This window comes from Microtus oregoni, unplaced genomic scaffold, assembly GCF_018167655.1.
Source record: "Microtus oregoni isolate MIOR12 unplaced genomic scaffold, Mior012 000025F_ref0000491, whole genome shotgun sequence".
Classification (NCBI taxonomy): Eukaryota; Metazoa; Chordata; class Mammalia; order Rodentia; family Cricetidae; genus Microtus; species Microtus oregoni.
The window spans coordinates 9,274,375-9,286,280 of record NW_024543084.1 but is presented as its reverse complement, the minus strand read 5'-3'; the positions used below and the strand labels follow the sequence as shown (position 1 = coordinate 9,286,280).

The 11,906-nt window shown below is 49.8% G+C and overlaps 1 protein-coding gene across 1 annotated transcript; it reads left to right on the top strand.

Annotated features, from left to right (window-relative positions):
• Positions 1 to 8,157: 8,157 nt before the first annotated feature.
• LOC121462925 (odorant-binding protein 2a-like) lies at positions 8,158 to 11,252 on the top strand. The gene is made up of 7 exons (XM_041674903.1): positions 8,158 to 8,244; positions 8,759 to 8,892; positions 9,131 to 9,201; positions 9,658 to 9,768; positions 10,295 to 10,396; positions 10,800 to 10,864; positions 11,247 to 11,252. The coding sequence occupies exons 1-7, from the start codon at positions 8,158 to 8,160 to the stop codon at positions 11,250 to 11,252; spliced, it is 576 nt and encodes a 191-aa protein (XP_041530837.1).
• The last annotated feature ends 654 nt before the right edge of the window (positions 11,253 to 11,906 follow it).

Genomic DNA, 11,906 nt, shown 5'->3' with positions numbered 1-11,906 from the left:
TTTCTGCCTCCTCCCCGCCACCGCCTCCCATTTCCCTCCCCCTCCCCCGATCAAGTCCCCCTCCCTCATCAGCTTAAAGAGCAATCAGGGTTTCCTGACCTGTGGGAAGTCCAAGGACCACCCACCTCCATCCAGGTCTAGTAAGGTGAGCATCCAAACTGCCTAGGCTCCCCCAAAGCCAGTACGTGCAGTAGGATCAAAAACCCATTGTCATTACTCTTGAGTTCTCAGTAGTCCTCATTGTCCGCTATGTTCAGCAAGACCGGTTTTAGCCCATGCTTTTTCAGACCAGGCCAGCTGGCCTTAGTGGGTTCCCGATAGAACATCCCCATTGTCTCGGTGTGTGGGTGCACCCCTCGCGGTCCTGAGTTCCTTGCTCGTGCTCTCTCTCCTTCTGCTCCTGATTTGGACCTCGAGAATTCAGTCTGGTGCTCCCATGTGGGTCTCTGTCTCTGTCTCCTTTCATCACCTGATAAAGGTTAATATTCAGGAGGATGCCTATATGTTTGTCTTTGTATTCACCTTCTTATTTAGCTTCTCTAGGATCACGAATTATAGGCTCAATGTCCTTTATTTATGGCTAGAAACCAAATATGAGTGAGTACATCCCATGTTCATCTTTTTGGGTCTGGCTTACCTCACTCAGGGTAGTGTTTTCTATTTCCATCCATTTGCATGCAAAATTCAAGAAGTCCTTGTTTTTTACTGCTGAGTAGTACTCTAATATGTATATATTCCATACTTTCTTCATCCATTCTTCCATTAGAGGGCATCTAGGTTGTTTCCAGGTTCTGGCTATTACACACAATGCTGCTATGAGCATAGTTGAGCATATACTTTTGTTATATGATATGGCCTCTCTTGGGTATATTCTATGGGTCCAGGGGTAGGTTGATCCCGAATTTCCTGAGAAACCGCCACGCTGCTTTCCAGAGTGGTTGCACAAGTTTGCATTCCCACCAGCAATGGATGAGTGTACCCCTTTCTCCACAACCTCTCCAGCAAAGCGAGCCTTTATTCTTATTCAAGTTTGAATTCAGACTCTTTGTGTGTCCAATGAGTTAGCACAATCAGAAAGACCCAAGTGTAGTGAGCCGGACAGGATCGCCATTACAAGATGGCACCGACATCCTGTCTTGTTGGAAATAAACAACTCCATATTTGGCTAAGCCTTTGAGAGCTGCACGTCCCCCCCCCCCCCTTCCCACATGAGCTGTGGATAAGGGTCCCTGGGCCTATCCCGATGCAGTCTGGTGTCAGCTGTTGGTGGCAGCCAATCACAGGGCGACCCGTGTGCCATTTCCAGATATAAGCAGCTGCCTTAGGGCTCTTGGGCCCCCTCTCGCTTCCTGCCTCTCTCTCGCTTCCTGCCTCTCTCTCGTTTCCTGCCCCTCGTTTCCTGCCCCTCGTCTCCTGCCCCTCGTTTCCTGCCCCCTTCGCTTCATGCTCTCTCTCAACCAAGGGCACTCCAATAAAGCATGATCTGAGAAGAATCCTCGTGTGGTGGTTGTTCTTTCTCGCTGGTCGAGAAGTCCGCCGCACCCAAGCTCAGCTGGGGCGGGGTTTTATGATAGCAGAGGTTGGGGTGAGGTATTCCTAAGGTTCAGGACCCCTGATGGGCTCACATTTGTCTAGTGGTGTCTTGGTGAAGGGGGTAGGTGTGCTGGGCTAAGGGACATCAGGTGATCCTACCTACAATAGTCGGAACATTAGGAATTTCCTTTGGATGGTCTGTTTCTGGGTGGTGCCTGGGTGGTCTCAGTTTGTGGTCTTTCTTGGAACCAGGTATTGCCGTAGGGTAAACTCCAGAGACTCAGGCCTACTTTCTGGTTGGTCTCTATAGACCTGTCTTGGCAGGTGTGTGCCAAGCTACCCTGGGCCCTGAGACAACAGGAGAGGAATGACCTTGGTGTTACTAAAGGCTCTATCTAGAGGCAGGAAAGTGCAATGTTATGAATAATTTTACAGAATGCAACTGACAAATTAGACAGAATGAGCAAAGCACATACACTACTGGAGCTCAGAGTCTCCTGACAGTTGCAGGCTGAAGACCTGCGATTCCTGGCAGGTGTGCTGGCCACTCCCTCACTGTAACACAGGGCTTCTGGGAGCTTCAGCCATCCTCACACCATGTTCACAGCACAGACTGGCCAGGGCGGGCGGTAGAGGAAGCTGCAGAGGAGATGCATGGGAGTAGTCTTACTCTAAGTGACACACAGATCAGTCACGGACAATCAGAGCAGCTCAGAGAGGTAGGGCCAAGTCTCTTGCTATCCAAAAGGTGAGACTTCTTGAATGGAGGGGGCCAGAGTTCAAAGAGTGATAGCAAAGGGCAGGGGGAGTTCAGGAGGGCAGAGCCCCTCCCAGGAATCAGGGCTTCTTCCTCAGTAGAGGTTAGTACCCTGAGATCAAGTGCTGGGATGTCCAAGAACTGTGTGCTGTATAACGGTTTCTTCCGGGACTGGCATATTCCATCCTGGAAGGAAACTGTGAACAGGAAGGCAGACATGTCAAAATAGTTCAACAGCTCCAACAGCTTCAGGAAGGCCCTGAAACTGATCAGATTATCTAGGTCTTTCTCTGTCAGAGTAAGCAATAAAAACTGAGAGTTGTCAGACAAACACAGCTGCCGAGAAGACTTTGAGACCAGACCAGGTCTCAGAAGAAGCAGTTTCAGGGACCTGGCTCTGGATTTAGTCAAAGATAGAAGAAAGGGGCTGTAGAATCTCCCTCTGTGACTAAGGAAAGCCTCTGAGGCCAGCTGTGTGACAAGAGTGTCCCTATATGTGGAAGCCAGAGAGGAGACTGTATGAAGCTGTGGAAGTGAAGCCTGGATTGCTTTGGAGACCCCAAGATGTCAGAGATGCCAGAGTTGTGGGTCACCAGCCAAGGGCAGAAGCTAACAGGAAGAGGAACCAACCCAAGAGAAAGAAGTGGGTTGCAGTCAACAAAGCTGGAAGGAGTTAGAGATCTGAAGAACGCTTTGACATTAGATATGGAGAGGCAGAGGTTAGAGTTTATTCATCTGGTTTTCAGTCTTGCTTTGGCCCAGTGTTTCCTCACTATGCTCTCTTCCCCCCCCCCCCCTTTGAAATGGGAATGCATATCCTGTGTCATTATATGTTTTCATTTTGATTTTACAGAGTTTATAGTTAAGAGATTTCCATGAGTATCAGAGACTTTGAACTGTGTGTTTTTAACAGTGTTGAGGCTGTGATTGGACTAAATGCAGTTTGTTTGATGATATGGCTCTAAGCCTATGGGGGCCGTGGAGGCGAATGTTGTAGTTTGAGTGAAAATGGCCCCCATAGGTTCATAGGGAGAGGCACTACTTAACAAGAATTATGAGGTGCTGCCTTCTTGGAGTAGGTTTGACTTTGTTGGAAGAAGTTTGTCACTGGAGGGTGGGCTTTGACTTTAGCCCAGGCCCAGAACTCCGTGGCTCTTTCTCTTCCTGCTTCCTGCAGATCTGGATGTAGAACTCTCAGCTACCTCTTCAGTGCAGTATCTGCTTGCATGCCTATCATGATGCCCACCATGCTGGCAACGGGCTAAACCCCTAAACCTGCAAGCAAGATGCAAGTAAATGTTTTCCTTTACAAAAGTTGCTGTGGTCATGATGTCTCTTCACAGCAATGGAAACCCTAACTAAGAGACATTCTGCAATACTTTTTTATTTTTTAAATTTTCATTTTAAATATCTATTTATTTATTTATTTTTATGAGTATAGGTGTTTTGCCTGTGTGTATGCCTATATATTGAGTGCTTGCTTAGTCTCTGTGGAAAACAGAAGAGGACACCGAATCCCTTGGAACTGGAGCTACAGACTGCTGTGAGCCATACTGTGATTGTTGAGACTAGAACCCTAAGAAGAAAAATGGAGAGAAGGAGAGAGAGAGAGAGAGAGAGAGAGAGAGAGAGGTTAGTAATCTTAACCACTGACCCATCCCTACAACTCCTCATATTAAGAATCTTGATACACAGTCTTAATAATTTGCCCTATAGGGCCTTGAATTTGTTCAGTAATGTAAGGTCACGGACTTACCATCCTCCTGCCTCAGCTTACCAAATAGCTTAGCTACAGACACACATCTTCTCATTTTCACTAAGTTCAATGTTTCACTTCCCTGCAGGCTTCCTCTTTGGTCCATGAACTGCTCAGAATTGAGTTTCAGCATTTTGAAGTCCGTCGAGAAACATACCCCACCTCCCTCTGGCGCTGAGGTCTGCTATGTGCTCCATGACCCTGGTGGACACTTCCCTCACACTGTCAGTTTTTTGTAGTGTGTCCATACCACCACTAGGACAAGTTGCACACTGTTGTTGCATATTGTGTGATGTATAAAAGGACTGTGGGTAGCACTGCATTGGTGAGGAGAGTTCACAGCTGTGGGGTGAGAGCGAGGCTGAGGCCTTCGGTGTCCCTGCTTGTTTTCGGTGATTGGTGGGGGGGGGGCATCTCCAACCCTAAATGTGGAGATCTCTCTCTCTCTCTCTCTCTCCATCTCTCTCCATTTCTCTCCCCGCTTCCAAGTTCTATTTCTCTGCCCTGTTGACTGCTCTGTTAACCTTTGGGATGGTAGCTCCTCCCCGAGGAATGGCACACCTGTCCTTTTACGCTGCCCCTCATTATCCCATTAATTTTGCTTTGTTCTAGGTTTTGCATTAGTTGATGTTACATCTTGTTAGATTAAAGTTGACCTACGGCAGCTCTATACTTTTACACCCAGTTCACCTCTCTCATCACTTTTAACGTAGATCCCTTGTAGACAACTGTTGTAATATGAGCAGCGGGGCTGCGAACCCAGTACCCCGGTCACCAGGCTAGCTTATGCCCCGAAATAACAACACACAAATTGTATTCTTTTAAACACTGCTTGGCCCATTATATCTAGCCTCTTCTTGGCTAACTCTCGCACCTGGACTAGCAGATTTCTAATAATGTGTAACACCGAGGTGCGCTTACCGGGAAGATTCTAGCCTACGTCCATCCTGGGTCAGAGCTTCATCGCGTGTGCCTCAGAGAGCACAGCTATCACGTCTACCCGGGAGAGGGGAGCATGGCATCTCTGAGCTCACTTCCTCTTCCTCCCAGCATTCTGTTCTGTTTACTCCTCCCACCTATGTTTTAACATATCAGGGCCAAGCGGATTCTTTATTGCTTAACCAATGAAATCAACAGATTGATATATGACACTCCCACATCAGACAACAATAGCCATCATATGGTTTCAGCCCTCTGGACTAGTCCTGCATTGTGTTTGATGGATTTTGATCATTTGCATTTAATGTAACTATTGATCAGTTAGGATTGATTTTAAGGGCAGTTATAGCACAGTACTACAAACTGTATGATTTAAAATACAGAATTGTGGACATAGGATGAAACTGGGTGGTAAGGTACACCAAAGCCTGTGCAAGGCCTGGGGTAGGTCCCAGCACTGCTATCAGAACAAAACCAGAAACCTACAAATATATTTTTGATCAGTTCTGGAGGCCAGAAGCCTGGCATCTAGTAATATTTTAAGGTCATATATTCTCTTTTTAATGAGAAAGTTAGCATTGGGAGCAACTAGGACTTGGCTCTCCTGAGGACCCTATGAGACACAAGTGGGACATTTCATGTTATCTCGGGGTGGGAGGAGCCCAGCCCCACTATCCTCTCAGTTTCCATCCATGCTGACAATGTATCAGCCAGGTTTTCATCATCGCCTCAAACACACGAGAGGACAACTTAAAGAAGAAGGAGTTATTTTGGCTCCTGGTGTCAGAGGTTCTGCCCACGATGGTTTGGTCTCATGGCCGAGGGCCTGTGGTGACTAGAACATCATGGCAGAGAAGGTTAAGTGGAACAGCTGGCATCTCGTACCGTCAAGAAAGCAGAGAGGAGGACAAGGTGTTCTCCATGACTAATTTCAACCAACCCTGGCCTCGGTTTGCAGTCTTTTCAAATAGGGCTGTCAGCTGGGACTAAGCCTTCCGCACAAGAACCTGTGGGGGAAGCTTCAGACACATTCATGACAGTGTGGTTTTCAACCTCACACCTGCCCTTCAAGGCTGGGGGTCAGAGAACATAAAAGGGAGGTGCAGACACTAGACTGGGAAGCTGCTAGTCTCTCTGGTGTTAAGAAATGTCAACCACAGTGGCAGGGGACAGTAAGGGTCACCCATCAGCATTTTCAGCTGGAGCCACGCCAGCACTGACACTTCAGGTTTCAAATAGAGTCCATTCCACAATGCAATAGCAGCTATGAGCTGCCACCTTAGTTTAGTCATCCCAAGGAACATAACTGGAAACCTTGAGACAAACCAGGTGCCAAGACTCAGGCGAGAGAAATGGATAATGAGAGCCACCTGGCAAGTTCCAATGACCTCCAGCAGAATGACGGCGTCCCTGGCTCTGTCAATCACAGGCATATTGTTCTCCTCTGATTCAGGGAATCAAACACAGGAGCCTGTGTTGTGAGCTGCTCAGAGGAATGAATCAAACATGATAATGAAGGACAAGTTGTTAGGTTCAGAGACCCTGCACCCCTGAGTGGGAAATGATAGCCTGTTTTGTAATCTCTGGTCTTAAAGCCCTCCCCACTCACACCCAGAATGTGAGGCCTCCTGACCAACACCTTCTATAGTGAGGTCAAGACTTGGGCCATGCCAGCTCCTCAGCATAAGCCAGGGTGAGTCAGAGGGTGCTCATTAAGATTGTTTGTGGATACTTGAGCCTGTCCACCTTTGGTCCAGACAGGCACAGCGATACCATTGTGGGACCAGCACCCATCTCCTGAGCCTTTGAGTGTAGACAGCCACACAGAAAATGAAATCCTTCTCCAGACCTGACCTTCTAGGTTTCAGGCAGGTGGCCAAGTTCAGGAACTGCAGAGTGGGGAGTGGAAGGCACAGTTCCTACAAAGAAGGAAGCTGGGCAAAGGCCTGGAGCCAGGCAGACATCATGAATTCAGAACACAGGTTGACACATGGGGTCATGGTGGTTTTTGCATCATTTACCGAAAAAAAAAGAGTGTGATCGGGCCATGTGGAGAGCCTGTGGGTGCTCAGCGCTAACAAGGAGGGAAGCTGTGGACTCCAGAGGAACGAAGTTCATTAGCAGCATAGGGGTGGGCTGAGGTCAGGCTGTGATGGATGCTGGTTCTTCATCCCATCTCAGGGCACAAGATGGCAAGAAATGAACACACATGGACCTCAGTTGCACCTGGGAAGCCCTGGCTCTGAAATGTCCTCTCAGCAGGTCCTCAGATGACAGAACAGAAGAAGGCCAGTGCCCTTTGCGGGAGATGAATCCCCTTGAGCTCACAGAGGTGAAGCCTCTTTACCTGTCCCTTCAGGGGACAAATATTCTTGTGTGGTTGGAATTCTTCATGCAGCCAACTTAAAATCATGTGAACTATGGATACAGAGCCCTAACTGGTGGTTGAGGAGATGGCATTGGTCGAGCAGTGAAAAGGACCAGGACATCGGAAAATAAGGAGTGCCCTGCAGAGCGCACAGCTGGGTCAGGGTCATGGTGTGGCCTAGTGTGGCAGGGGGTCTGCCCTGATGCTGTTCCAAATGACAAGAGTCGGGAGTCCGTGCCACCACTTACAGGAAGATCCAGCTGGGATATCCATGCACGAAAAGGACTATTAAGTGGGCTCCCTAACGGCAGCGGCCAGGCCATCTAGGGACTAGCAACTGTGTCTGGTGGGGTAGCTCAGCCCCATTCACTGCACAGGAGGTCAGAATCCAGATCTCAGTGGACACAGCTCAGGGCAGCCATGGCAGATGGAGGGCAGGGCTGTAACGGAAGCCTGGCCCTCCCTCCCTGCCCAATGAGCAACCTGTCTGCCCCTGAGTCACCTGTCTTCCCAGGGTCCTTTGTGAGCACAAGTCTTGGTGGCTCAGACATTGCAGGACATTGTGTGTCTTTCTTTGTCTGTGGGTGACATTGCGTTCATTGTCATCAGATCCCAACAACAACAACCTTCCACCTCCATGATGGATGTGGATTTGGCCATGAGAGAAGGACAGGAGGGACGTGGTCAGTGCCAAGTGGGCACACATCCCTGGCCACGGGGGATATAAAGGGCACTGTGTGAGCAGCCAGAGCAGACCTTCTCCAGATGACCTGCCTTGTGTGAGAGCCCAGCTAGCGACTGAAGATGAAGAGCCTGCTCTTGACCTTCACACTTCTGGGGCTGGTGGCTGTCCTGAAGGCCCAGGAAGTTCCATCAGATGACCAGGAGGATGTGAGGAGGGGAACGTCAATGGGGAGGGATGGGATATAGGTATGTCCTTTGCTTGGTGCTGGTAGATTTGAGCTGAGGTGCAGCATGTTTCCTTGAAGGTTGATTTTGACCTTGCACTGAGCAGTCAGAACTGGGCTTCCACTATTCTAACAAAAGATAGGTGGCCTCCTGATATGGGGGTTTAGAACAGAAATCAGATTTTGGTGAGGGCTTCTTGTTCACATGATACCCAGAGCTAGAAGGCCTCGTAGACAAGGGCATTCAGCCAGTGCTGAGGTGTAGGCCTCAAGAGTTTAGGTACATTGATGGGGAGCACACACTTTCTACCATCGTGGGGTAGGGTATCTAAAGCACTGGTATCTATTTTCTTACCAAGGTCCTGGAATACAGGGTTAGCCTTTCTCAGTGGCTGCAGCCTGGGCCCTGAGTGTCTACTCAGGTGCTAGCCCATATGCTGAAACCTGGATAGGAAGAGGGCCATGATTGGGCATGTGCAAAGCTTTGTCTCCTGCAGTACTCTGGAACCTGGTATCCAAAGGCCATGATACACAATGGCAGCCTATTCAGTCACAAGATACCCTCAAAGGTTTTCCCTGTGAAGATGACAGCCTTGGAAGGAGGAGACCTGGAGGCCGAGATTATATTCTGGTACGTGTCCCCAGCTGTGGGCCTCCTTAGTTGTCTGTCTCTCCCTTGCTATCCATGCTATGTTTTGAGTTTGGGAAACTAAGTGATCCCAGACTTTGAGGGGACACAGTCCCAAGCAGTGTCCAAAAGCAGGAACATGGAATTTAGGAGATCACCTGACCAGGGCTGATTCACCAAAAGAACTGAGATGCTGCGCTGTGGTGCTGAGAGCAGGCTGACTGTGGACTTGTGTTTACAGGAAGAACGATCAGTGCCATGACGTTAAAATCCTGATGAAGAAAACTGATGAGCCTGGCAAATTCTCCTCCTGTGAGTCCCTGTGTCTTAGGGTGTCCTTCAGTGGCAGCCCTTGGATAGATGGGTCCTCGCCTGGTCCAGCTTGTAGGACAGGCCATCCACTCACTTTCTCGTACCAGATATAGAGGTTGTTGTGTAGTCAACTCTAGAAACTGACTGTCTGTTGGTCTCCTGCCTAGATCTCAGCTCTTGACCCATGAGAAAACCATGCTAAAGATCAGAAAGACAGGCAGGGAGATGGATGCTCAGGCCTGGGTCCAACCTCAGCCCCCTTCTCTGAACATCTTAGTTGGCCTTGACATCTTCCAAGAAATGAGTCCTGTCTAACTATGGAGATGATGGAAAGGCCAGGGCTAGACTAGACAAGTCTCCTAGGTGACCACCGAAGTGTTCCAAGGTGTTCCCTCACATGGGCTGCAATGGTGCCTCAAGGATAAGACACGAAGAGCTATTTCTGTTCACGTGCAGTTGACGACAAGAGGTTCATCTATATCACAGAGCTGCCGGTGAAGGACCACTATATCTTCTACTGTGAAGACCGCCTCCCTGGAAAGTTGTTTGGTGTGGGAAAGCTCATCGGTGAGGTGCCACGGAGGCCCTAAGTCCTGTGTCTGGTCTCTGCTTCCACCAGACATGCCTGGCACTGAGGACTGGGAATTCTCTTGGTGCTGTGCCCAGGGTACTGCCCAGGAAATGTGTGAGAAGGACCGTGGGGGTTTTGTGCCCTTTGGAGATCTGAGGACTCAGGAACGGTCTCCACCCCAGAAGCCAGCAAATGCCACTTCCAGGGAATCTCAGTCAAAGGTCAGGTCAAAGGGAATGTCTTGACAGAAGTTTTTATGTATGTAGTGATCCCCCAGGGTAGGGAACAGCCTCATGCCCCTTAGATTCAGGGCTCTTACAGGTCTGTGGAGTGACCTGTAAGTCTGCAGAGGTTCTCCCTAGGGCCACAGGGTCCCTCATTGTCTGGGTGTCCATACCCAGTTCTTTGTTAACCACTAGGGTCCTCTATTAACCTTTGTGTAGGTTAATGCTCCTGTCCCTGTGTCTCTGGCTCTCTACAGAGCTGAGCCTCACCCCTTAAGCCTGTCCCACCTCCACACAGGGAGAAACCCTGAGGAAAACCCAGAGGCCATGGAAGAATTTAAGAAATTTGTACAGCGTAAGGGACTCAAAGTGGAAGACATCATTGTACAAGAGTTAAATGGTGAGAACAGGACTGTTCATGCCTCTCCTTGTGTCCCCTATGTCACTGCTACCTGTATGGGCACCCAACCATGTCTGTCTCTGTGCTTCTGCGTCCTCTCTGTGCCGGGTCTTATTGTCCCTTTCGTGTTGTTTCATGTCTGTCCCTGTCCCCTGTGTCTCTGTGGTATCTCCATCATTTCCTCAGGGTCACAATGTCACATTCTGTGCCTCTGTCCCTCGGTTTCCTCATGTACCTCCAAGTCTCCTGTGCTTCTGTCCACTCTCTCCCTTGCTCTCTCTGGATCCCTGGTTTCTACACTGTACTTTCAAGGTCCTGTCACCTCTCCCAGGGTTGCCAGGCTCTGCCTCAGGTCTTGGCTGCAGGAGGATATGATCCTCAGGTGTGATGTGGTCCTCTACAGGGCCCTTTTCACTCCTGGGCTTCTTTTGGTTTCTACAGAGCACTGTGTGCCAGAAAGCGACTAGGGTAAGTCTCCCCCTACCCTGACCCACTTGTAGGAATGTGGAGAAGTCTAGAATGTGGGGCTCAGGAAGCCCTGGTCCTCATCCCATCCCCACAGACAGGTGCTGTCACCAGGGAGGTGGCCCTGAATGTAGTTTCCAGGACAGCTAGGAAGTCCTTCCTTTTTGTCATGATCTCTCCTAGTCCCTGGTCTCTTCCTTGCCCTGTTCTTCCCATTCTCTCCAGGGAGGCAGAGACCTGGCTGCTCATGGGAGTGGTGAGGGATCTCTTCAGAGGACCCCAGCTCCTAGCAGGGACCACACAGAACCATGGGGAAAGAGATCTCAGTCCCATATGTGCCCTGGGCCATCCCTGTCCATGACTCCCGTAACTGCTGCTCCTACAGAATTGAGGGGAATTATCTCTCTTCTCTCTGTCACAGCAGCTACCCAGGTCTGCACCTGCTGAGCAAGCCTTGCTGCCCAAACCTGACTGGGACATCTCTGTACCACACCTATCCTGGACCAATCTCCCCACTGCTCCTCCCCCACACCTTCACCTCCCCTCTCCCTACTGACACCAAATAAAGCCCTTTAGCAGTCCTCTGGCTCAGCCTGTCTATGAGGGGCCTTGGGTGGGCTTGAAGAGCCCTGCTGGCAGCAGAGACATGGGAAAAAGTACAGCAACATTGATGGGCTGGTGCCCAAGGAGCATGGCATCTGACTTTCCTGGAGAACCATGTGAGGTCCTAGAGCCCCACCTGGTGAGCCACTGGCTGTCAGGCTGGACCCTATCAGGAGTGTCTGAGAAGCACCTGGGGAAGAGGGCTGTGAGGGGTCATCAGGGCTTTTGGCAGTGTGACTGTCACCACCAGGCTCCTAGTCCAGGAGAAAGACCCCTGCCTGAGAAGCCTAGCTCAGTGACAGGGTGGAGCTAGGGTGGGTAGCTTCCCCATCATGTCCCTTCAGAAAACACAGAAGCAGCCACAGCCTCCCCCAGCCCAGTTCCCCACTCCAGGCCTCCCCTTGCTTTTTCCAAGAACAAGTATGTAGGGTTTAACTGTCCA

Coding starts and splice junctions, on each gene's coding strand:
- LOC121462925 (XM_041674903.1), top strand. CDS start 8,158: ATGAAGAGCCTGCTCTTGACCTTCACACTTCTGGGGCTGGTGGCTGTC. Junction 8,893..9,130: donor GAGGCCGAGATTATATTCTG/GTACGTGTCCCC, acceptor TTGTGTTTACAG/GAAGAACGATCAGTGCCATG. Junction 9,202..9,657: donor GCCTGGCAAATTCTCCTCCT/GTGAGTCCCTGT, acceptor GTTCACGTGCAG/TTGACGACAAGAGGTTCATC.